The sequence below is a fragment of the Zea mays genome, chromosome 7 (genome assembly GCF_902167145.1).
Source record: "Zea mays cultivar B73 chromosome 7, Zm-B73-REFERENCE-NAM-5.0, whole genome shotgun sequence".
Taxonomy (NCBI): domain Eukaryota; kingdom Viridiplantae; phylum Streptophyta; class Magnoliopsida; order Poales; family Poaceae; genus Zea; species Zea mays.
The window spans coordinates 64,865,649-64,891,874 of record NC_050102.1 but is presented as its reverse complement, the minus strand read 5'-3'; the positions used below and the strand labels follow the sequence as shown (position 1 = coordinate 64,891,874).

The 26,226-nt window shown below is 46.6% G+C and overlaps 1 protein-coding gene and 1 pseudogene across 1 annotated transcript; both read left to right on the top strand.

Annotated features, from left to right (window-relative positions):
• The first annotated feature begins 3,253 nt into the window (after positions 1–3,253).
• Positions 3,254–22,770, top strand: LOC103632387 (40S ribosomal protein S8-like; annotated as a pseudogene).
• On the top strand, positions 3,872–20,363 carry LOC103633886 (demethylmenaquinone methyltransferase). The gene is made up of 7 exons (XM_020541310.1): positions 3,872–3,957; positions 19,090–19,139; positions 19,344–19,577; positions 19,673–19,822; positions 19,952–20,047; positions 20,156–20,176; positions 20,256–20,363. Exons 1-7 carry the CDS (start codon positions 3,879–3,881, stop codon positions 20,361–20,363), a joined length of 738 nt encoding a protein of 245 aa, XP_020396899.1. The 5' UTR covers positions 3,872–3,878.
• Positions 22,771–26,226: the final 3,456 nt, after the last annotated feature.

Here is a 26,226-nt window from a genome sequence, read left to right as displayed (position 1 = left end):
TGCGCGCATGATTTCCTAGGAATCCCGGGGCGATTCTACAATTTTCCCAACACTCACCGCACAGAATCTTTGGATTGCGGGTTAATTCCTAGAATCCCCGAGGACTCTTTAGCAAAGTTCCTGGTCGAAGGGGTACGAGCATACATGGATGGTCCGATCATCCGCTAGTGGTCAGGATTAAATCACTAACTAGATTTCTCACTTGCGCCCCACGATTTGGAATTAGTGGCTTGGATTCAAAGTTCCGAATCGGTAAGCATTCGCAACCACAGGATTCCTAATATACGGTCACGATCTGCTCAAGCGAAGGGTTATTCGCTGATCTAATCCACACCGTCCGAAACGTATCAGACGGCACGGAAGTCGTCTTCCCCGTGGTTTTCCCCTTCCCGACGGTGCCCGGCACCAGTGCCGACACGGCGTCGCCGGCGACGGCCAACATGGCCCATCACTGCGCCAAACCTAAATTAAAAGATCCTACACGATGCTTAGAGAAGTGCGGACAAAAAGGTACTCAACTTACCACAGTCCGGGGTGAAGATCCTCCTGTCCACGTGGTGGCACGGATCCGCGGCAGTGAGCAACCGCGACGAGCAATTCCCACTGCCATGAGACTCGATTGTTCTGACCGCGCCCGCGAGTATCTTCCCCGTGCCCTATGTTCTCCCCCGGCCTAGTCCACGGGGTCGAATCAGCGATCAAACGGATTCTCGCCACAGCCGAACTCTTCCACCGCCCCCTTTCTTCTCGGTCACGAGTTGGGCGAACAGAGGAACTATCTAGAGGCTTGGGTCGCGGCTTATAGCCTGAGGCTGTTACGGACCCCCAGCTGGCGGACTTGGTCATTGCTTCCGACCCACCGATCCATCCGCGGAAGGTGGCGGCTCTGTTAGGCCTTGTTCGTTTACATCGGTTTGCACCCGGAATCGTTCCAGCTAATCAAAGTTTATATAAATTAGAGAAGCAATCCGGCTAGGAATCGTTCCGACCCACTAATCCGACAGAAACGAACAAGGCCTTATGGTGCCGACGGAGCCGCCATAATTGTGGCTTGGCACCCCAGGTCCACACAGCGGAGAAACAGAAGGCAACGCAAATCCCGCACACAGAGACTAGTGGGGAGGGAAGAGTTTGTGGCCCGCGATTTCATCGGAGAAACGATGTCGCGCAATCCACGCATTTGGTTGACACGCCGACGGGGATGACTAGTGGGGTCAGCGTGTCAGTCAGTAGAGTGATGCACTCTGAGTCATAACATGGCTGACGGAAGGGGCCGCATGTCAGGGGTCAGTAGCGCGCGCGGTGGAAATGAGTGGGCCGCGCGAACGAGTGGGCGAAGTGGGCCGAAATGGTCTTCCCGACCCAAGAAGACAATCCTTCCTTTTCTTTTTTTTCTGGTTTTCTTTTTCTTCTTATTTTCAATTTCCAATTTGAATTTCAAATATGGTTGTGAATTTTGTACTCACATTAAATACTTGACTTAAACATACTAGTGTGGAATGAATTTATTTACCTATGGATTTATTTTGTGTTTTATAGTATTTGTTTCCTTCTTTTCCATTTTAAGTCCTTATTTCTAGGATTCAATTTGGGTTTATCCCTAATTCTCATTATTATTGTATCCTTATTAGTATTATTATTATTTTTAAATGCACAATCAATTAACTCCAACATGATGCAATAGATATATGTTTATTTTAATTATTTTATTTGTTTGGTAGATGTTTGAAATATGAAACACACATATTGTTTTTTTCTTTTTAGAAAAATAGTATTTTGAATGTGGGGTAAGAAGTAAAAGTTGCTTCAAAATTAAATATTCAGGTATATGAATGCTTATGGCGCATCATTTAATGAAATGCATAATCATTTAGTTGAATAGAAAGCTTTTCTATTACTTCTCTTCTAAAATAATTCTTGGTTTTAAAAATTCAGTTCTCAATTTTCAACACTCAAGTATAATTTGAGATATCTGAATTTACTATTTTATTTCTTCATGTATTTATTTTATTATTATTATTTTTTCTTATACAAATTTTGGGATGTTACAAATCCTACCCCCCTTAACAGAAATCTCATCCTCGAGATTTGTAAGGAAAGGGTGTATACTCATATTGTCTCAACACATATGCACAAACAAAAAGTCTCAACATGATGCACAATTTATTAGCAGCACATGGGCTCAATTAGACCTTATTATTCCTCTTAACATAGTATCATACCAACCACTAACTAAAGTAACATTTAACTAAAATGGTAATCTCTACTACTAATTATGTTTGTATTGTAGGCATCCACACACCCCCGGTGCACGTTCTGTCGCGCGCATCCGCCCCGCAACCACCCGCGGCCGAACCCTCCCCCGCATCCCACGGCCGCGCTCCTTCCATCATCCGGGCAGCCCCGCATCCCATAGCCGTGCTCCTTCCATCATCCACCCGCAGCCACGCTCCTTCCATCCTCTGCACTCATCCTCCGCCCTCCTTCCATAAGATCCCCCATCCTTGTGGATCCTGCGCTCCCTCCACGCCCGCCCGCGGATCCCCAACGACGTCGATCGGATCCCCTTAACCGCGGCCACCATAAACCTCCCTCCTGCTCGTGGGCACGCAGCCTCACCCTCGAGCCCATGGTGCTGACAGTCTTCATTTGCCCCATATCCCTCGAGCCCATGGTGGATCCGGTGACGCTCTGCACGGGGCAGACGTATGAGCGGGCCAATATCTCGTGGTGGATCGCCCTGGGCCACCGGACCTGCCCGACCATGATGCAGGAGCTCTCGGACGATGCCCTCACCCCCAACGCCACTCTCCGACAGCTCATCACCGCCTGGTTCTCCCGCCGGTACACAAGGTTTAATAAGCGCTCCGCGGACTTCCACGGTCGTGCCACCGATCTCGTCCACGGCCTCTAGGGCACGGCGATGCCTAGGAGACAGGCCCTCAAGGGCCAGGCCCGCGTCGCGGCCCTGCGGGAGCTGCGAGCCCTTGCCACTGCCCACCAATCCGTCACCAAGGCCATCGCCGAGGCTGGTACCCAACCATATTAGCTGGTACCCAACCATACCAGCGGTGCCGCAGGATGACGAGGAGGCGGAGTAGAGTGGCCGGACTACCTCGACACCTCCACTACAACCATGGGTAGAGCTCCCCCACCTTCATCTGCTTCTCGTTTGTTTTGCTTGCACTGGCGTAGTGGTAGCAGTGCTAATGGCGTCGTGGGTTGTTTTGGGTTTCTTCACGCATGTATCTCACGTGATTTGATGCACAAGCGTCGGGCCACCGGTGGAAAGAAGAAGGCGTGGCGCAAGAAGCGAAAGTAATTGCTTGTCGTTTCTCTTCACTCCTTACATATGTGTTTTCTATATATCTCTAGATTTGTTTAGTGCTTTGCTGGGCCAGGGTCTTAGTTTGGTAGATTTACATTTACCTCCAGTGCTCTATGAGGTTCAGCCTTATCGATTACCCCCTTCAATCCTGAAACCGTAGTGTGATGCTGCTAATTGAACAACAAGCTACTTAAATTATGGAAATTATGTATGTATTTTAATGAATTATTAGAAGGGTCACAGTGGTGAAAATTTGTATCTTTCTATTTGAGGTTTTACCAGAGGGGCGCTAGAACGGCCGGCGTGGTCCGGCGAGACCACGCTGTCGCGTCTGGTTGGAGCGCTCATCGCTTTCACGCCGCTCTACTTGGTATTGAAGCTCGCCTCCCGCGAGGTCATCATCAGGTAGTCGTACAAAATAGAAACCTCTGTCGCTCTTTCTAGACATTTCTGCAGTTCTTCACTTGTTCTCCTTGGGGATGGCAGAGATGTCGGTGAGAGAATGCATGCGTGTAGGACGGTGGAGAAATAGAACATCCCGTGGAGGGAGATGACGAAGGAGGTGCTGGAGTCAGACGTGTACGAGGTGTTCGAGAGAATCCAAGACCCAAACCTCGTGTACCCTGACTGTCAGCTAACTTTCCCTTGCCTTGCCTTTTCTTTGATTTCCTTCAATTCCATTGATTACAAAATTTCACCATTATATTCTGTCGGAGGGGAAATCCACCAGCCGAGTGGCGGAATGCACCTGCCCTAATCCTAAGATGAGGAGGGGGCCTAAGCGGTCTACCTGTCTGGTGAATTCGGGATGAACACAAGAGGACACGAGGGATTATAGTGGTTCAGGCCGCCGGAGCGTAATACCCTACCTCCACTGTGTGTAAGTAGTATTGAGCGTGTGATTGAGTCTGTCCCTTGTAACGTTGTGTGCCTTCCCTTTTATAGTTTAAGGGAGGCACATACAAGGATGCTGAGCCCCGACAAGCGGGCCTAGGAGCATAATGGAAGAAATATATTATGAATAACTAATGCTGACAGAGTAACGCATGAGTAATCAGCGGGAGTCATGATGACTGCAGTCCATGCAGCATTGATAGGTAATAACCCGTACGAGTAATGGTGAGTCATTGCCCTCGATATGACAACGTGTAAGTAACTGCACGGCCCATGTATCATGGACTGAGCACGCCGCCTATCAGTGGAATGGACAGGCATACGTCTTATCCGAAATGAATGCGAAGGCGCGTGCAGCCCAGAGGCGTCATGCCAGGTTCCGCTCGTTGGCTCAAGCCGCGCGCAGTATGCCAGGTGGCAGCATCGGGTCTCCGCCTAAGCGGGGAGCAGAAGTGTAGGCGGATAGGTATGGATCCCACCAGACCAGGTCTAGACACGTGTTGGCTCCGGACCCCCGCCTGGGTCCTGATTAAGGCCCGGGTATGTTCTATCCTAGAACTTTGGGACCCCACTGTGGGCGGCTCGGACCCCATACGGGGGGGGGTCTGGATCCCATTCTAGGGGTCCGGTTTGCACACGTGGATGTCCTGGACCAAGCCAACTTGGAGGCCTGGATCGTATATACAGGGGTCCGGCACGGGTCCGACACTCTCCCATGGGGGTCCGCACTCACTGTTGATGCCTTGGAGTATATCACTTTCTCTGGACACGTGGTGGCCCCGGACCCGCCCATGTGGTGGGGTCAGGCACTGTTGCTGGCCCAGAGTAGTCGCTCGAGGCTGGGGCGAGTCATGGCCTGGTCCCACATACAGCTCTTTTACCATGTGGGGAGAGATATCCCCCGGGTCCATTGGAAGGCCAAAAGACCTTGCGAAAGGCCTTGGGCCCAATAGTTCGCAAGTTCATTCTTTCGTGGGCCTCGGGAGGGACGTTCGGTGAAGTGGATTGACACAAGATTGGATCAACGCAAGCCCAGACAACCCGATGAATTTGAGCAGAAACCGCAACAATGATCCGACCTTCCCGTATAGTGTCCTCATACATCGGAACTAAACGGAGATAGGTCAGCGGATTTATAGGAAGATAGGCTCAGTCGGTTCACTATTACATAGGCTCACATTGTTATCATATCCGCATGTAACGCCCCACGGTCGAATATATAAGGCCTAGGGGGCATCCCCTCAAAAACATATCTCACTACTTAGCCATCCACTCAGTTCTCTAACATCCTCGATACTAGAGAACCCCCTTTGTAACCTACCACACAAAGTGTTCACGCCAGGACATAGGGTATTACGCATCTCAAAGCGGCCCAAACCTGTATAACCTTGTCCATTATCCCTTGTGCATTTAGCACGAATCATCGAGCTACAGTCGGTAACACAGTCCTACTCCAAAAAGCACCTCGAGGGGCAACCCTGGGTGCACGGTCGGACCCAAAACATTGACAGCTGGCGCGCCAGGTAGAGGTGTGTCACTGATCCAAGCTAGCTCAATGGCCATCACTTTCCAGCACAAGATCGTCCTCCGCCCCGGGTTCACGTTCTGCTTCGGAACCATTTCGTCTGTAGAAGATGAAGAAGGAACTCTACGTCGCATCGTGGATCCGCTGGAGAGAAAGCCTTCCTCAATAAACTCCGGAAAAGTCGGAGCGAAGTAGGAAAAAGTGCGACCTCCGACGCTCAGAACAGAAAATATCTCCTGCAAACCAGGAGCAGAGGGTCCGTCTACCCGGAGAACTCTGCTGTCCACCTCTTCCACAGAGACATGGACATAGATCACTAGGAGAAAGGAGGTGAACAAGGTCAAGGATCGTCAAACTGCTCTTCCGGTATCTCCGCCCTCAAAGGAGAACAGAGAGAAGCTCGCCACTACGACGGTTCCGTTCTACCCTGATGTCCTCTTCACCGGGGGAAGAGTAGAATCAAATCCCGTCTCTGACGATGAACCAACCGCGCCAGGAGAAGAACCTCTTCAGCGGGAATCTCGCCGACGAAGGAACCGACGTCGAAATATTCGGTGACATCACGAGGCCGGAGAGCGGGACCTGACGCAGCACGTGTCATGAGACGAGGTCTCGGAGATGGGAGAGACTCCAGAAGAACGGGTCTTCAGGGAAAGGAGGAATTCCCGATGACGTGATCGTCGGCAAGCTCAAGAGCAAGCTGAGCTGGAAGCAAGACAACGCCGAGAAAATCCTCTTCTCGGACGGAATCTGAACCCCGACTTTGCCCTAGCCATGAACACAGCGAGTGAGGTCGATGGAGTATTGGCTCGGATAGCCGATGGCCTCCCCCGGACTCCGGACGCCGAGGGCTATCGGCGGCTGCTCACTTGGGCAGCTAATCATCTTCTACCTCTCGCTCATCCCCCAAGTGATCTACGACACGCCATCAACAGTCGATGGGACACGCAGAGCTCCATCAACGCTTCGCGCGAACGACGACACGAGAATGAGATCCGGCACCGAGAAGAATATGATCGAGACCACGACATCCCTGCACGGAGTCAGACCACCAGAATTGAGTTGGCAACGGCTTCGACTGGTGGCACAACCCGAGGACGGTCGAGACACCACGACAACAACTTTCCTCCCTGGGACAGACGTCATCATCGATGACAGGAGGACACGTGTGGAGTATCGGCGCTCACTCCACGCCTCAGGGCCATTCAATGGCCCCCTAACTTCAAAGTCTCCAACATCGACAAGTACGAGCCTAAGCAGGATCTAAGAGGCTGGTTGGCCGTCTACACCACTGCCGCCCGAGCTGCTGGGGCAACCGAAGATGTGATGACCGCATACTTCCCTATCGTCCTCGGGCAAGATGCACTGCAATGGCTTCGACACTTACCCCAACACTGCATCGACGACTGGAGCGACTTCAGTTGGCGTTTCACCGCCAACTTCGAATCTCTCTCCGACAAACCGGCGCAGCCATGGGACCTCAACTCCATCAAGCGCGAAGGGGATGAGACTCTCCGGTCATACCTCAAAAGATTTCAGACCATGAGAAATCGTATCCCCGAGGTCGCAGAAGTGGCAGTGATCGAGGACTTCTACTGGGGATCTAATGACTCGGCCTTAATCCAAGCCATACTGCAGAAGGCGCTGACTACCTCCGAGCAGTTGTTCCGGGAAGTCGACCTCTACATCACCGCCGACGAACGACCTCAGGATCTCATCGGAGGAGCAAAGCCCACGCCGGCAGCACCGCGATGTGACGCAAACCAACAGCCCGACAAACGTTGGGAGAAAAGGCCTCGTGAAGAAGTCCACGCCGCCGGACCACCCACCTCTCGCGCCCGAGGAGGACCTCGCGGAGGCGAACATACGCTAGATGACATCCTCGATGCCCAATGCCCGTACCACAAGGACATGCGCCACACCCTCCGGAACTGCAGAGACTTCAAGCACTCCATGGGAACGGCCGACCCTTCCAACCTCTGCCACCTCCCCCACCACGAGGAGGACCTAGAGAACCTCGACAACCTCAACAGCAGAAGGGGGAGGAGGCGAGGCGTTCCCACGCGTCGACGGAGAAGTCAATGTCATCTTCGGCGGACATGGGTCGCAAGAAAGCAAGAGGCAGCAGAAGCTCAACGACCATCAGATACTGGTGGTGACCACTGGTCCTCCCGCCCCGTATCGATGGTCCGAACACCCGATCACCTTCACTCGGGCGGATCAGTGGCTCAACTTCGACCACCCGGGCAAATACTCGCCTTCCCCCGGACGGGGGAAGCAGCATCAATGTCACCTTCCCCCGGACACTGCAAGGCTTGGGAGTTCCCCTCAAAGAGCTCCACGAGTCAGACACTCATTTCTTCGGCATCGTGCCGACTGAAGGAGAATATCCACTGGGACACATCTACATGTCGGTCACCTTCAGAACTCTGGAAAACTATAGAACCGAGTTCCTAAGGTTCGAGGTGGCGAATTTTGACTGCGGATGCAACGCCATCATCGGCAGGCCTGGAATGGCGAAGTTCATGGCCATTCCACACTATACATACATGATATTGAAGATGCCAGGACCACAAGAAATCATAACTGTGCGCGTTGACTTCCAAGGCGTCGCAGATTGTTTCCGAGTGGCCATTCATGCGGCCCTCACCACCAAACCATCGGCGACTTCTTCTGCGCAGGCGAACTCAAAGCCCGAGGAAGACCTCACGGTACCCGCGAATGAAGCTCAAGCCGTGACCTCTATGCGGCCGACTGAAGAAACCAAGAGAACCAACCTCGGGTTCGCCGATGAGCGCAAGAATGCCATCATCAGTTCTAGCCTAGATGACAAATAGGAAGGCACGCTCTTCCAGTTTCTGCAAGATAGCTGAGACGTATTCGCATGGCAACCTGCGGATATGCCGAGAGTCCCGAGAGAACTGGCCGAGCACAAACTGAAGGTTTACCCCCCAAGCAAGGCCAATCCGACAAAAATTACGTCGTTTCACGCCCGACAAGAGAGAAGCCATCTGTGTAGAGCTGGCTCGCTTGGTCGCGGCAGGATTCATTAGAGAAGTATTACATCCCGAGTGGTTAGCAAATCCTGTTCTTGTACTTAAAAAGAATAAAGTGGACTGGCGCATGTGCGTCGACTATACGGATCTCAACAAACAATGTTCGAAGGATCCCTTCGGACTTCCCAGAATAGACCAGGTGGTAGACTCGACCGCTGGGTGTTCGGTGTTGCCTTTCTTAGATTGCTATTCCGGGTATCATCAGATCAGCTTGGCAAAAGAAGACGAGGAAAAAATAGCATTCATCACCCCGTTCGGGGCTTTCTGCTATACCTCCATGCCGTTTGGCCTCAAAAATGTTGGAGCGACGTACCAGACAGCCATCCAGACATGCTTAGCCGACCACTGGGGCAAGCGTGTGGAAGCTTATGTGGACGACATGGTGATCAATACAGAAAACTCAGAAAATTTCATTGAAGATTTACAACTTGTCTTCAACAGTCTGCGGCGATATCGATGGAAGCTTAATCCTGAAAAGTGTGTCTTTGGAGTACCAGCAGGAAAATTGCTCGGGTTTATTGTCAGCAACCAGGGAATTGAGGCTAATCCAGAAAAGATTGAGGCTATCATGAGAATGGAGGCAACACGATCGCAGAAGAAAGTACAAAGACTTACTGGATGCATGGCAGCCCTAAGCAGGTTCATATCAAGGCTGGGAGAAAAAGGCCTACCATTCTACAAGTTGCTCAAGAAGGTAGACAAGTTCTAGTGGACTTCAGAGGCTCAGGAAGCTCTAGACGCATTGAAGAAATTCCTAACAACACCACCAGTGCTAAAACCGCCGCGCCGAGCCACACCGAGTCAACCGGCTAAAGATCTGCTGTTATACATCTCTTGCACGACTCACGTGGTGAGCATCGCGTTAGTAGTCGAGCGAGCAGAAGAACGACACGCATACCCAGTGTAACATCCCGTCTATTTCATCAGTGAAGTCCTGGGTCCCTCGAAGAAGAAATATCCTCATGTTCAGAAACTATTGTATGCAGTACTTCTAACTGCACACAAGCTCCGTCACTACTTTGACGATCACAAAGTCATAGTAGTCACTGGATTTCCAATAGGGGATATTCTCCACAACAAAGAAGCCATTGGAAGAATAGCCAAGTGGGCCTGCGAGCTAGGAGCTCACGACATTGAATTTCGCCCTCGCACTGCAATCAAGACTCAAGCACTAGTTGACTTCGTATCAGAATGGACCGAGCAACAAGTGCTGGATAACCCGGAGACTACAGAAGTATGGCGAATGTATTTCGATGGCTCGTTGAAGCTGCAGGGGGCAGGCGCAGGAATCCTCTTCATTGCACCTGGAGGTGAACAATTCAAATATGCTCTTTAGTTACTATTCTGAGCGTCCAATAACGCGGCAGAGTATGAAGCTTTGATTCACATACTGAACATTGCCATATCACTGGGCATCAAGAGGCTGATGGTATATGGGGATTCACTGGTGGTCATAAGTCAGATAAACAAAGAGTGGGATTGCTCGAATGACTCCATGGGGAAATACTGCACCGTCGTCCGAGAGCTAGAAGACAAGTTTGAAGGGCTGGAATTTCATCATGTTGAGAGAGATCGCAACGCGGCAGCTGATGCATTGTCCAAGCTAGGATCCAGTCGGACTCAGGTCCCTCCTGGAGTTTTCGTCCAAGAAGTACTGCGCTCGAGCATTTCACTAGATCGAGCAGAAGAGTGCAATATTCTGAGCCAACCAGAGTCAGATTCTGATGACTCGAGGGAGCCAATCATCAGATACATAAAGAATGAGGAGGAGCCGGATGACAAAAATGCACCAGAGCGCATTGCAAGGCAGTCAGCTCACTTCACTCTCATTGGGGAAACACTATACAGAAGGGGCACAACAGGAGTCCTCACGAAATGCATTCTTTCGGCCACTAGGAAGCAACTGCTAGATGAGGTCCACGCTGGGCAATGCGGGATACACGCAACATCTAGGACTCTAGTTGGGAAGGTCTTCAGGTCTGGTTTCTACTGGCCAATGACAAAGAGTGACGCAGCCGAGTTAGTCCAGAGATGTGAAGCTTGTCAATACTTATCAAAACAGTAGCATCTACCAGCACAACAACTGCAAACCATACCTATAACATGGTCATTCACGTGCTGGGGACTGGATATGATTGGACCCTTCAAGAAAGCTCAAGGAGGATGCACTCATGTACTGGTTGCTATTGACAAATTCACTAAGTGGATAGAGTACAAGCCCATTGCTTCTCTAACTTCAGCTAAGGCAGTGAAATTCATACATGACATAATATTCAGGTTTGGAGTACCGAACAACATCATAACCGACCTAGGATCCAATTTCACTAGTTTGGAGTTCTTTGATTTCTACGAACTAAAAAGCATCCAGATCAAATATGCATCAGTGGCACACCCAAGAGCCAACGGGCAAGTAGAAAGAGCCAATGGAATGATATTGGAAGCACTCAGAAAGAAAGTCTTTGACAAGAATGAAAAGTTCGCAGGAAAATGGATCAGAGAGTTGCCGTATGTGATCTGGAGCCTAAGAACTCAACCCAGACGAGTTTTGCATGGAAACACTCCTTTCTTTATGGTTTATGATTCGGAGGCAGTGCTGCCTGCTGATCTCAAGTTTGGGGCGCCAAGATTGATCTTCGAAAACATAGTTGAAGCTGAGGCTACTAGATTGGAGGATGTTGATATAATAGAAGAAGAACGATTGAATATAGTGATTCAGTCAGCCAGGTATCAGCAAACTCTGAGGCGCTATCATGATAAGGCCATACGACATCGATCCTTTGCAGTGGGAGATCTTGTCCTCCGCCGAATTCTAGCGGGGGAGGGACGACACAAATTGTCGCCACTATGGGAAGGACCATTCATAGTAGCAGAAGTCACTCAGCCTGGATCATATCGTCTTACTCAAATGGATGGCACAGAAATAGGGAACTCATGGAATATAGAGCATCTCAGGAAGTTTTACCCCTAGCTAGATTTCAAAAGCTATTGGGACGGCATTGTATTCTGTAATTGGGAGATACCCCATCAATAAAATGAATTCATTCTCAAAGGCACTCGAATTGTTTTCTGCATGCTTACTCGACTCAGTGTGACAACTATACCCTACGAACGAAGCAATCAGCAAAAGTCGACAATGACTTAAGGCGGTGTGACATGCTCACGCTTACTTAACCTAGGGTGACCACTATGCCCTATTAACGGAGCAATAGGCTTAAGTCGGCAATGACTTAAGGCGGTGTAACATGCTCACGCTTACTTAACCCAGGGTGACCACTATGCCCTATTAACGGAGCAATCGGCTTAAGTCGGCAATGACTTAAGGCGGTGTGACATGCTCACGCTTACTTAACTCAGGGTGACCACTATACCCTGCTAACGGAGCAATTGACTTAAGTCAACAAAGACTTAAGGCGGTGTGACATGCTCACGTTTACTTAACTCAGGGTGACCACTAGACCCTACCAACGGAGCATCCGGTTTAAGTTGATAGTGACTTAAATCGGCACGACATGTTTGCGACTACTCGATTCAGCATAAGCACGTTTGCGATTGCTCATCTTAGGGCGATCTCTATGCCCCGCGAAATAGGAAGAAGTTTCAAAAACCATGACACCGCACTTACTTCTGCAATCATAACGACTGTTGAATTCAAACAACAGAAAAATAATAATAGCGGTCAGTACCGAGAACATTTTCTAACAGAATATTCGAGCACATTGACCACATACACAATGCATTCAGTGTTTCTACTTACTAATGTTTTTCTCAAGATCAACTGATGAAGAAGGGTGACTCGAAGAGTCAGGAGCAGCGTTGACATCAGCAATTATGTCGTCAGGAACAATCACACCCGGCCTTCTCATCAAGATCCGCCCCGCGTGAATGGCTTTGTCCATAGCCTTGTCGCGCTGAGCCTTCAAGATGGTAGAAGTGTCTTCAGCAGCCTTAACATCCAGCCGAGCAGTTTCTAGCTCCTGGGCGACTGATCTTTTGGAAGCGCGCAAATCCTTGATGACAGAATCTTTGCTTGACACCAATTGCCTAACACGAATGAGTTCATCCTAGGACTCTTGCAGCTTGTAACGATGATTATCCAAGTCTGCCATGGTAAAGCGATGGCTCTTCTCCAAGATAGTCAAAGAATTGTTGGCATCGCGATACAACCTATCAAGGTTATCGCGAGAAGCTGCAAGGGCACGTTTTTCTTCCTGCAGACAAGGGTCAGCTCTCAAATACCCAGCGGGCAATAAGAACACAGCAAAGGAAGTCAAAGTAAACTTACTTCGTTAGCCACCCTTTCAGAGTCAAGCTGAGAACTGAGAGAGGAATTCAATAAGTTGGCGTCGTCTAAAGAAGCAGAAACTCGAGCTAGGTACATCTGACCTTAAGAGTACTTCTCCTCGAGCTCAGAGTACCGCCGAACCATATCTAGCAAGAAATGGTTGAAGAAGGATACTCAGCAAAAATCAGATTAATCAAGTAGCCAAAGAGGAAACAGAGGCACTAACCAACATTTGTCATCTCCAACTCAGATACCCGCCGCTGAAGTAGCACTGGATTCCAATGCGTCAGAGAGAGAGAGCTCTTTCTGGGACAGAAGCACCCTGTGATCTCAGCTGATCAGCCATCTCGTCAACCAAAGCCTGGTATTGAAAACAGGTGAGTGCAAAGATAATATTTCGCCCGAAGTACAGCCAGATCAGGAAAAACCAAGTTACCTGAAGATTGGAGAAGAATGAAGGAAGCCCCAAATCATGAGAAACCTGTTGGTGACTCAATGAGGGAATATCAGCCGAGGCAATCTAAAGAGCATCATTGGGGATTAACTCAACATCACCAGCAGGAATCAAAACTCTAGCGTTGGGTATGCCGGTCTCTAAGGCGACTTCCTGATTTGAAGCACGTGCTGCTGCCATGCAATCAGAATGTGGAGGAGAAGACCCGACGTGGACATCCATGGAGGTATGAGAATGGGAACCCGCTCGGACACCCTCGGGGGCTGGGTCGCAGCCTGCATCGCCCATTGGAGCCGGATCACCACCGGCAGCACCCTCGGGGGCTGGGTTGTAGCTCGCGCTACCCACCCGAGCCGGATCATTGCCGGCAACACCCTCGGGGGCTGGGTAATCGCTGGCGCCATCGTTGGGGACCGAGTTCTCTGCAGCAGCCACTTCTAAGGCTGAAGGATTCTCAGTCACCTCCATGGGAATGAAGCAACCTAGACCAGCTTCTTGACTCTGAAGACAACACTCCAAGGTCGATGAGGCACGAGACGCTGCTCAGGATAACTCTAACTCCACATCCGGAATGTCAGTGCAAATGTCCATCATACCACCATCTGTTGGCTCGGACAACAGATCTTCAGGAACCATATCCTCGAGAGCATGGTCAAAATTTGCTATGGACAACTCTTGCAGACCAACGAGAGCAGACAAAGCTGGAGAAGAAATATCACTACTCCCCCCACTAACTAGGTAACGCCGACTGTTTTTTCCGAATTAAGGGGATTTCCTCCTCTTCTTCCTCATACTCGTCAACAATACGAACAACACACCCATTGGGGTCAGCGTCGGCCGGATTGCACGCATTGGGATCAGCATCATCAAGGTCACACCCATTGGGGTCAGCATCAGCAGGGTCACACCCATTGGGATCAGCTCCAGAAAAAAGTTCCACTAGCACTTCTTCAGCAGCAGGAGCAGAAGGGCCGACATCCTGATTCAAACATGACACTCGTCGAAGCCTCCTCTTTCTCTTCTTCTTCCCCTCGGCAGGAGCAGTTGGGTGACTGGCCGGGCGAAGGCGCTTTGGGCGAGCACCATCAGATTTTTGAGCAATCAAGGTCTTTTCAGGCTCGGGGACAGTTGCAATAGCTATGGTTTCAGCAGGGACGAAATCAGATGAATCCTCAGCCAACATGTCCAGCATAGCACTTATCTCTGCATCACTTGGGTTTATAGGCATCTCAAAGTGAACTTGCCTTTCATCATTGGGGAGATCACCAAGTGAAGCAACCAGAGCCTCGACTTCTTCGGGAGAGGGTCGCACTCTAAGACCCAGGCCACTGTCGCTAGCAGGAGGATTGGACACAAAACTAAAAAAAGTCTTGGAAGGTGGCAGATTCCAGGCAGAATATGCAATAGGAGCACCAATATTCGACACTCTGCCTCTAAGAATCATCTCGAGTCGGCTCACCAAATCCACAGCAGGAATCCTCTTGTTGGTAACCCGGGTAGAATCAGTGACACCACTATACAAATAAACTGGGTACGCTCTATCCTTCATTGGCTGAATTTTCTTGAAAACAATGTCTACAACTACCGCTTCAGCAGTGAGACCTCTCTCCTTCAACAAGCCAATTTCAGCATGTAGAACCTTGGATTCGGTTATCTCCAAGTCTGTGGGGGATTCAGTCCAACTCGGAGCACGGACATCTGGCTGTCTCCCCGACTGAGGGTGAGGAACTTGCCATGATTCTCTACAATAAACCAACTCCAAGAGCCATCCTTTGATGCTGTCCTTGAGTGGGATGTCGAGGTACTCTGTCTTCCTCCCACGGCGCATTTCCAAACTCGCACCACCCACGAGATGGTGATGCCCCTCGGACATTCCAGGCCGACAATGATATAAGTACTTCCACAAGCCAAAATGAGGCAGAATTCCAAGATAGGCTTCGCACAAGTGAACAAAAATAGAAACTTGCAGAATAGAGTTGGGATTCAGATGAGTCAGATTCAGATGGTAGAAATCAAGGAAACCGCGAAAGAAAGGAGAAATAGGAAGAGCAAGGCCGCGGATGAGAAAAGGAATGTAAATAACGGACTCGTGGGTATCCTCAGTCAGGACAGTAACCCCACGACAGATCCGCCAAGAGCAAAGCTCCTTTGGGGGAAGAACTCCGACAGAAACAAGATGAAGAAGGTCCGACTCGGAAACAACAGACATGTGATTACCTGCAAAACGCAATTGACTGTTGGGATCGATGGGAGGCTTAATCGCAGCGGCGGAATTCTGACTCTTTCGCTTGGGCGCCATCTCAATCTCGTCGGTGAACTGAGCGGAAGCGAGATCAAAGGGAAACAGAGGAGGTCTGGAATCGGAAAGTAAGGCTAGGGCTCAGAAAGCAGAGGCATGCGACGGCATGGTACAAATGGGGTTTTCCCGGGCCAAGTACCGATTGTAAAAGTGCCCAGTCATCACTCAGTTGTTACTTCTAAAATGCCGACGTGGCTCGATATAACTCAGCTGTTATTTCTAAAACGCTAATGTCACCGGTCTTCACTCGGCTGTTACTTCTAAAACGCCGACGTGGCTCGATATAACTCAGCTGTTATTTCTAAAACGCTGACGTCACCGGTCTTCACTCGGCTGTTATTTCTAAAAACGCCGACATGGCTCAGTATAGCTCGGCTGTTACTTCTAAAACGCCGACGTCACCCATAATCACTCGGCTGTTATATCTAAAACACCGAGGTGGCTCAAAAGGACTCGGTTACTCTAAACACAAATACAGTCGATCAGCTAATTGCAAAAGAAACAGTGGAAAAGCAAGAAACGCGTACAAAGTGATGAGAAGTCTTCTTCGTTATATAAGGAGGGGAAGTTTTTTCACAAACTTAAAAACCAACTCATTATGAGTTGATCTTCTTCCCACTATTCAGTACATTACACTAATACATTACATTTCACTACACTATACTACTAACTACTACTACATTATTCTACTAATACTACTTCTACTACTATACTAACATCTAAGCCAGTGGTGCCTAGCCACTGGCCTTACCGCTGCCGCTGCCGCCCTTGCCGCTGCCGCTGCCGCTGCCGCCCTTGCCGTTGCCACTGCCGCTGCCGCCGTCGCCCTTGCCATCGCCCTTGCTGCCGTCGCCACCGCCATCACCGTCGCCCCCATCGTTGCCGTCGCCCTCGCCGCCGTCGTTGCCATCGCTCCCCTCCTCGGACGAGTAAGAGGAGTCCCCCTCATCCGAGGAGACCTCCGACTCATTCGAGCCCTCGAGCCCAGCGCGCTCAACAGCCCGGATGTAGGTCCACACTTCTGCAGCAATCCCCTGGGAATCGTCTGAGTAGTCAGACGATGCCGTGGGAGAGGCATGGACCGGCGATCCCTCGCACTCGGAGGAGAACTCCTCCTCCGAGTACTCGGAATCGCCGAAGTCATCTGAAGGAGGAGTCAGCTCACGCTTCCGCTTGTCACCGGAATGGTGCGAGGAGCTTTAGCCTTTCTTGCTCTTGCCCATGGTGGAGTAGAAGAGAAGAGAAGAGAGTAAGCAGCAAGCGGCAGAGAGATGTGTGAAGACACCAGTGAAACAAGCGCTCTATTTATAGAAGAAGAAGGCAACTGCTCATCTCCTACCGTGGTGATTGAGCAGTCGCAAATATTCAATAAGCAATTCAAATCGTCTGCAAACAAGTCAGGCGACTGGCGCTGTTTCATGTAACACGACACCCATTGGGACTCAAGTCAACTATTTGGATGATATGATTACACCCACGGTCACGTCAAGTTACTACTCAGGGGCAGTTTGCTGAATGCTCAGCGCACCAAGCCGTCCCTTGCCCACACCCGTTGGGGGGATGTCCAGGAATTTTCAATAGATTTTCCCAAGCAGTCACATCCATACAGTATACGCAATGAATACCTCAAGATAGAAGGAAGATATCGATGGAGATCAGAGGAAAGCCAAATATAGCCGATGAGGTACAAGTCTAATCAACAGAAGCATTGAAGCACGAAGTTATATGAAGACTAGCCAAGAGCCATCTACCGAACGTCCAATCTGTCGCGGATCAAATAAATTTCAAACCTAACAAGATATGGGTAGATCGCGTGCTCGATCTCAAAGGCAAAATTGTATGCTGACCTCTAAAGCATAAAGTTGATGAAATAATGCTGATTTCTAAGGCATTCGACGAAGAGGAAAGGATGATTTCTAAAAACAGCATGAAATGAAGACCTTCGAGTGGATAATTTTCAGTAATCCACTCAAAGCTCGGGGGCTACACCCATTGGGTGCACCTTCGGTGCACCTAATGAATCATCAACCCCAAAAGACAGAATGCTGATTTCTAAAGTGTAAGATGAAAATAAAACAATGCTGACTTCTAAAGCATGAGTCGAAGATAAAAAAGGATTTCTGAGAAGACTTGAAACGAAGACCTTCGAGTGGATTATTTCCAATAATCCACTCGAAGCTCGGGGGATACACACCCAATGAATTTTGAATTCCAAAGAGCAGAATGCTGATCTCCAAAGCATAAACCTGAGACAGAGCACCGATTCCTGAGGAATAAATCGAAGACCAATGAATTATGGCAGAAGAAAACAACAGAAGATCGTTTTTACCGAGTCACTCAGAGTTCAGAAGCAACGACTCGACAGACTTATTTTCAAGGCATTCCTTATCAGAATCAAAAACTGCAAGCTGGACCTAGAATCTTTGGGCCGTTTATTTCAAAATCAACCCAAAGATTGGGGGCTTGTGGGGGACAGATATCACCCGGGTCCAATGGAAGGCCAAAAGACCTTGCGAAAGGCCTTGGGCCCAATAGTTCGCAAGGTCATTCTTTCGTGGGCCTGAGGAGGGACATCCGGTGAACTGGATTGACACAAGATTGGATCAACGCAAGCCCAGACGACCCGATGAATTTGAGCAGCAACCGCAGCAATGATCCGACCTTCCCGTATAGTGTCCTCATACATCGGAACTAAACGGAGATAGGTCGGCAGAATTATAGGAAGATAGGCTCAGTCAGTTCACTATTACTTAGGCTCACGTTGTTATCATATCCGCATGTAACACCCCACGGTCGAATATATAAGGCCAGGGGGCATCCCCTCAAAAACATATCTCACTACTTAGCCATCCACTCAGTTCTCTAACATCCTCGATACTAGAGAACCCCCTTTGTAACCTACCACACAAAGTGTTCACGCCAGGACGTAGGGTATTACGCATCTCAAAGCGGCCCGAACCTGTACAACCTTGTCCATTGTCCATCGTGCATTTAGCACGAACCATCGAGCTACAGTCGGTAACATCGTCCTACTCCAAAAAGCACCTCGAGGGGCAACCCTGGGTGCGCGGTTGGACCCAAAACACCGACATACCATTTGACTAAAGATAGCCCTGCGGTTACTGTGTCTTTATACAGTAGTAAGGGGTACCCTAGTTTCAGGGTACCGACATATTCGACCAAAAGATACCCTACATTAAGTAAAGTAAACTGGACTGACATATTGCTAACGCCTCATTTCTCTTGATCAGACTATCTCAACCCGTTTCATGCCTACGACGAAGGGAATATATCATGGCTGGTAATTCACTTTTTATTTGTTGTTGTCAGCTTCTCATTGTTTTCTTATGTACTCTGATAATCTGCAGCATAACTTTTCGTAACAATCCTAGGTTACCGTTCTTTCTCTAAAATCTTGAGAATGTGGCACCGTTGAAAAAAAACAGATGAAGGATATCATATTTTGTGCACGCTCATACTTACAATTTGATGTTGAATGAGCTAGGTTGCAGTAGAGACCGAGCCTGCAACAATGTCAATCGCAAAGAGGGCCATACCTGAGGCTACACCAATCGAAGAGGCCAGCCAAATCATCCGCGACAACTGGCTGAATGTAATTGAGGAGCATCATCTGAAGTACTCGGGGAACTCTCAGGTAAACGACATCCTGGACATTGGCTGCTCTATTGGAGTAAGCACCAGATACCTCACCGAGAAGTTCCCATCAGCTCAAGCTGTTGTAAGCCCCGGAATCTCCTTCTGTGCATGGATCATTCACAAGCAACCAATGTTCACCAAAAGAGTAAACTGTAGTAGTGTTTCTAAATGATGCAGGGGCTCGACCTATCATCGTACTTTCTTGCTGTGGTGGCACAAAGGGAAGAAAAACTGTCCCGGCCAAAGCCTATTCGCTGGGTTCATGCCAATGGTGAGGCGACCGGGCTGTCTTCAAATTCATTTGACCTTGTCTCCCTTGCTTATGTGGTAAATTTCTACCAGATTCAAAATCTTCTTCTTTATTGCATGGATTTAAAATTTGTAGTAGTGGTTACCACAAATTTATCGCTATATTCGAGATTCTGTGGAGTACCATAATTCTATAAAAACCTGCAGTGCCATGAGTGCCCAGCACGAGCGATAACCGGATTGGTGAAGGAAGCATTCAAGGTCCTTCGCCCAGGAGGAACAATCGCCTTAACAGACAATTCGGTAGGAGTTTCTTTTGTCTCGCTTTTCATAGAGTACAAGTGTGCAAACTTGTTCAAGAATCGAATGTAACGTACAAAACTCCATTTTTCATTATAAAATCCTTTGCAGCCGAAGTCCAAAGTACTTCAGGTAAGCTTCAGCAGCCATCAGCAGCACCATGTTTCAACGACACACCTTAGATGGTGACATTTATTTCCATGTATTCTAGGAACTATCCCAAGTTTTGTTCACTCTGATGAAGAGAACCGAGCCTTTTCCTAGACGAGTACTACATGCTGGATTTGGAGGAGAAGATGAGAAAAGTGGGCTTTGTTAACGTTTGCTCCGTCCTGATAGACCCCAGGCACAGAACCGTCACTGCAACGTGCCTTACTAATTGGGTCAGACAATCAAATCCCAAGCCTGGCCGGTGTACAACAATTGACTATTTGAAATTTTGTATCCTTACTGGGATGGTTGCACTTGTATAAAGTAGAGCAATCTGAGTGAAACAACAAATCGAAGTACACCAATTTACCTTCCACGCATGGACATTATGAAGTCCAACACTAGGACTGTTATGATCAGATGATTCAGGGAACCAATCTAAAAAAACTCATGTGATATTGTAGCCATGAATCACTTTCATGAACCTTAATTAACTCTGAAATATTTATTAGCTGGTACCCAACCAATCAGCATTGATGTATAAATCGAAAATAAAACATACAAGACTTATCTCAAATTGCACAAGAGCTGGTGCTGCCAAGCGTATATGTGATTTTGGGTTAATAATTCTTAGAAGGCTGGAACAGAGGTCTTAAGTAAATATTGTGCAATGGAATTTAGTTGATCGAATCAATCGTGTCATCATGGTTACCCATGAGGCCATGACATAACAATTCTGACAGTAATATGTTTTTCTTCAACTCAACTATGAGTTAGCTACTTCGATGTCACCTTCAGTTCGTTGTTGGAGCATCTCCAACAACCTTCAAAACTATTTTATCAAAGCATGCTCAAGAGGAGAGGTAATTAGACATTCTCTAAAGTTTCTTATGTGATTTAAATCATAAATATAAATCCAACTTTACCTTCAGTTCGTGCAGTACATTGTGATTTCTATGATGCTGAGGCAGAATTGTTTGCATAACAGACATCTCTTTTATATAAAAATAAAGTTTGGACACTAAGTTTTGTTAATGTGAATGTAAATAGTTCAGTCAGTTCATAGTACAACTGCAAGCTAATAACTGTTGTATATTGTGTTAACCTTGTTGTTTGATTATTATGAGTTTCAGAAGTTAATTTAAGGTTCTCATTTATCTTGAAGGTATGAGCTTGGTCGCCAGCCTACTAACACCAAACTGTCTAGCAATAAGACAGTGAGGAGGGTCCGTGTCCGTGGAGGCAACGTGAAGTGGAGGGCTCTCTGATTGGATATCGGTAACTACTCGTGGGGAAGTAAGGCTCTTACCCGCAAGACTCGCATCCTGGATGTGGTCTATAATTCATCAAACAATGAGCTTGTGAGGACTCAGACTCTTGTGAATAGCGCCATTGTACAAGTTGATGCTGCACCATTCAAGCAGTGGTACCTCACTCACTGTGGAGTGGACATCGGTAGGAAGAAGAAGATGCATGTCGCTAAGAAGGATGCGACTGAGGTATATTCATTCAATTTAAGGATTAATTGTTGTTTGCCCTTAGAATGGATTGAATTAATAGTTCATGAATTGTTGTATTTGGTGAATAGCTGATTGATAGATATCTTATTAATGCATTGTTTTTAACATGTGCAGTTCTATGGCTTAGTTTTTCAATGAATCTCTTCCTTCTCTATGATCAACATGTTGTATTTTGTTAGCTACTTCGTTTATGCTTGTTTTACATTTCTATGTGAAAAAGACTAAAGCTGCTATTTTGATTTTTGCAATCATCTTATGATGTTTTTGTAGGAAAAACAATAGTTAAATTAAAATTTCCTTTCTGTTGCTCAATTGATGTATCCTATAACTGACCATTTATTGTTTGTGCAGGAACAAGACGGTGAGGCTATAGTCGAGGAAACAAAGAAGAGTAACCATGTGCAGAAGAAGATTGAGAAGCGTCAGCAGGATCGAGCAGTCGACACTCATATTGAAGAGCAATTTGGCAGTGGGAGATTGTTGGCCTGCATTTCTGCTCGTCCTGGGCAGTGTGGCCGAGCTAATGGGTAAGGACTACTGGACCATTTCACCTCGCTTCAGTAGCTTACAATTTCCACCTAAAATTTCCTCGCAGTTGCTGGGCATTTCTTTTTATTGTCCAGCTACATCCTCGAGGCTAACTACAGTGGCATTTCCTTTTATTGGCCAGCTACATCCTTGAGGGTAAAGAGCTCGAGTTCGACATGAAGAAGCTCCAGAGGTAAATGTGGACGAGACAACTAACTCTTCCTTATTCTTTTTTTATTATTTATTAATTGATGCATGTTTGTATCTAGTATCACCCACAGAAAGTAGAGTTAATTATTGACATTAAATATTTGATCAAAGCTTGAAGAAGTAAATGTGGACGAGACAATTAACTCTGATGGACATGAAGGAGCTGATGAGTGCCTAATGTTTCTCGGGGTAACTGTTTCATGTTGTTTTTTCAATTCTATGTCTGGACGCCGAGGACCAGGGAGACGACGAGGTTTCGGGGCTGCGTGTGGCGGCCGAGGTGTGGGCGACATTTCAGAGGCAGCGAGGCTTGCGTGAGGGGGCGAGGGGGAGGGAGGCAGAACCACGGTGCACGGATGGTCTACATTAGAGTCTTATAGAGTAGTAGAGATTATCGTAAAATTATATATTCTCGTTTAAACAGTTGTACATAAGTTATTGTAATATTATATGTTTCCATTGCAACGCACGAGCACTCACCTAGTATATATATATTTATGTAGCTTGGTGGAGCTGGTGGTGGTGGTGGAGGTAGTGGGTGTTGTTGTTGTTGCCTTTCCAACTGTGCTTGCCTTATTTCTTGACGTATCTCCAGCTGGTCCTGACGTATTTCCTCGCGTTCTTGTCTTTTCTGATTTTGCATTTCGATAACCATGTGTACCATTAATTGTATTACCAGCATTTGGGCGGCAAGCACTTGATCGATTCCAACTGGTGGAGGATTTGGAGGATTCATTTCTGTTTGCTGTTGCCTAATAATCTTCCCTTCCTAGTGTTGACCATGAAAGTTAGAAGCATATGGTAAAATAGTTTGCAAGGGAAATTATTTGGTAGACAGAACAAATAGGCTAGTATCTGGTTATGAACTGAAGATTCTTTGGCAGGGTTGAATCTTTGTTTTATGTCCAGATTGGGGTAACTAGTCGTATAAGGTGAATATCCAAGGTAGGATAGAATTTTGTCAAGATGAGATAGATATGGGTGAGATAGACTACATGATGTAGATTAAAGTTTGTTTAATGTTAGGTAGAAATAGATAGGTTATGCAATTCATCATGACACTATTGGTTGGGTTAGCTCTTGTGCTCATGGTTGAGTTGGTTTAATGCACTAACTTTAGGTTTAAGTGCAAGAGGGGAGAACAAAGTTTATAGAAGTAGGATCTAGTTTATTTCACTAGTGCTCACTTGTTAAATGACTCTCATTACATTCTATAATCCTATTTAAGAATATCATTTAGTTAAGCATACCAAGCTGACCCTTTTCTTTTTGAAATTCCAGTATATATATATATATATTATACACCTAAAATTCTTTTTATGCCATTATCTGAGTTGGGATAACAACTTCGGGTACATGGAGTAGATAGGTCAAACAGAGTTTTTACTTTGCTTTCGGGATAAATGGGTTGGGCAACCTATAACATAGGTGAGGTCATGGTTTTACGGACGAGTTAGTTTAAGACACCAATTTTTTTAGGTTTTAAAACTCATTTATAAGAATATGGTTTAGTTAATACTTGTAACATGGATTAGACCATATTAGATTACGTAGGGTCTAGATTAGATTGGATATAACTGGATTAAACTTAGTTTAAGTCAGATAAATCTACCAGGGTAGAATATGTATTATTAAGATATGTTAGAATCCTTTGAGATAGGATGAATTATATAGTGTAGGTAGGTCAGAATCTCTGTCAGGTTAAAACAGAGGGGTTATGCAACTATCTGATGGTTAAGGTAGTCGCATATGGTGGTAGTTGTATGTGGTCTAGTTAATCTAGAGCACCAATTTAGGTTAAAACATATTTATAAGAGTGGGATCCAATCTTATTTTACCAGTATTATCTAACATGTTTGTCCATTAGATTACATCTGACCAGATGAGATCAGAATCAAATTGGTGTAATCAGATTAGACTAGATAAGATCTACTTAATTTATTTTGGAATAGATCATGTTTGTTACCCTATTATGAGATAAGCAAGGTGGTGGGAATAAGTATGCTTATTAGGACAAGATGAGTCTCTAAGAATAAGATAGAATCTTTTGAGATTAGTTAGATCTATTAGGGTAAGAAAAATCTTTTCGAGATGAGATGGATCTTTTAAGGTAAGAGAGTACCTTTTAAGACAAGATGAATCTATTAAGGTAAGAGAGAGTCTTTTAAGATAAGAGGGGTCTCTATGAAATAGATACATTTTAATGGAGGATAATCTAAGTTGTTTATTTATCTTATGAATTCCATTTATGCCTATAAGTATATGCAGACGTAATTATGGTCATTACTCCACAACTAATCACACTCAATCAAAGATCCAAATTAGACAGATTTCATAAGAACAAACACTCAAGCGTATAGATATCTATAAAAATAGTTTTATTTTTGTTCCTAAGAGTAGGTCTCCTACTCCTAAAGTCACCTTAGGCACAAGATTTCAATGTGTGAAATCCACTTTTGTCTTTAGAAGGAACATGTAAGAATAATCAGAGTAAAGCGGAAATATATGAGAAAAGATTAAGAAAAGTTTAGAAAAGAATCAAAGTAGCAAAGGTAAGGTTAATCAGAGTAGAATAGTAGAAGGTGAAACAGGATCAAGATAAGTATAGAAAGAATCATAGTAAGGTAAGTAGGTAATGGTTATGTCCATTTCTATCTAGGTTTCATCCTACAATCAACATTGCTCTGATACCACTTCTGTCACACCCAGATTTAAGGGACAAAGTCAGGTGCATCTCATATATGCGCCAAAGAAGACAACATATATAATAACAGAGTGTATAGAGATTAATGTCACAATAACATCAGAGTACTTATTACATAGCGGGAGTCTTACAAAATAAAAGATAAATATAAAAGGATCTAAAATCCATCCTTGGCGCCACAAAGTCAACTGGGAGACGCCACCTATATCGAATCGAACTCCTCATTAAGTGGCTCCTCTTGAACCACATGTTCTTCTCCTATGGGGGGTGTGAGACATCAAGGGTGAGCTCACACATGTTCATCGCTCGACAAGTTGTGGGGAATAATGTGGCATGAACTCACCAAAGGTGGGAGTTCATGTGAAGTGTAAGGTTGATCAACAAAATAAAGGTTGAAGCTGAGCATTGCTTTTATATGTTGGTCAAAATTTTATTAGCAATTACTAAGTATAAGTAAATACCAAACCTTAGTAATAATAAGTAAAAGTAATAATAAAATAATCCCAATGCGATGCAAATGACAAATTGAGTTTTAATTCCATAGATTAATCATGTGAGGGTTCGAGCTGCTCATGATCGTGAGCACGGTTAGTATACCAGTTTTACACTCTGCAGAGGTTGCACATCTTTACCCACAAGTCATGTTACCTATCTGCCAAGGGGTCATGAATCCCATCCACCTCTACCAAGGAAGCGAGGCAGAGTAACACTACGAGGCCTTTACAATGTTCCACTAGCTTCAGAAAACCCGCTATAGTTTATAGGAAGCTCCAATGCAGGGATCCCTTGCCTGACCGCCATCGCAGCAAAATCAACCCAAGGACATCCCTACACTGACCACTCCCCTACTGCCCTTGCCCCTTTCGGGTAAGGTAGTCATCCACTAGCTTTCCAAGTTAATCAGCCAAGGGCATCCCATACTACCCTTGTGGTAGCACTGTTTTCCCAGGTGGTCGCTCCATGTTCCCATTAACATAATGATCTTACCATGAACATAAATAACATAATAGAATAATAGGAACATGGATATAATGAAATATTAACCCGAAACCACATAATGCAATAGCATA

What these genes read in the sequence shown, in the direction of transcription:
- LOC103633886 (XM_020541310.1), top strand. Translation starts at nt 3,879, where the DNA reads ATGACGAAGGAGGTGCTGGAGTCAGACGTGTACGAGGTGTTCGAGAGA. An exon ending in AAACCTCGTGTACCCTGACT is followed by an intron (nt 3,958 to 19,089) that starts GTCAGCTAACTT and finishes TCTCTTGATCAG; the next exon opens with ACTATCTCAACCCGTTTCAT. An exon ending in CGAAGTCCAAAGTACTTCAG is followed by an intron (nt 20,177 to 20,255) that starts GTAAGCTTCAGC and finishes CATGTATTCTAG; the next exon opens with GAACTATCCCAAGTTTTGTT.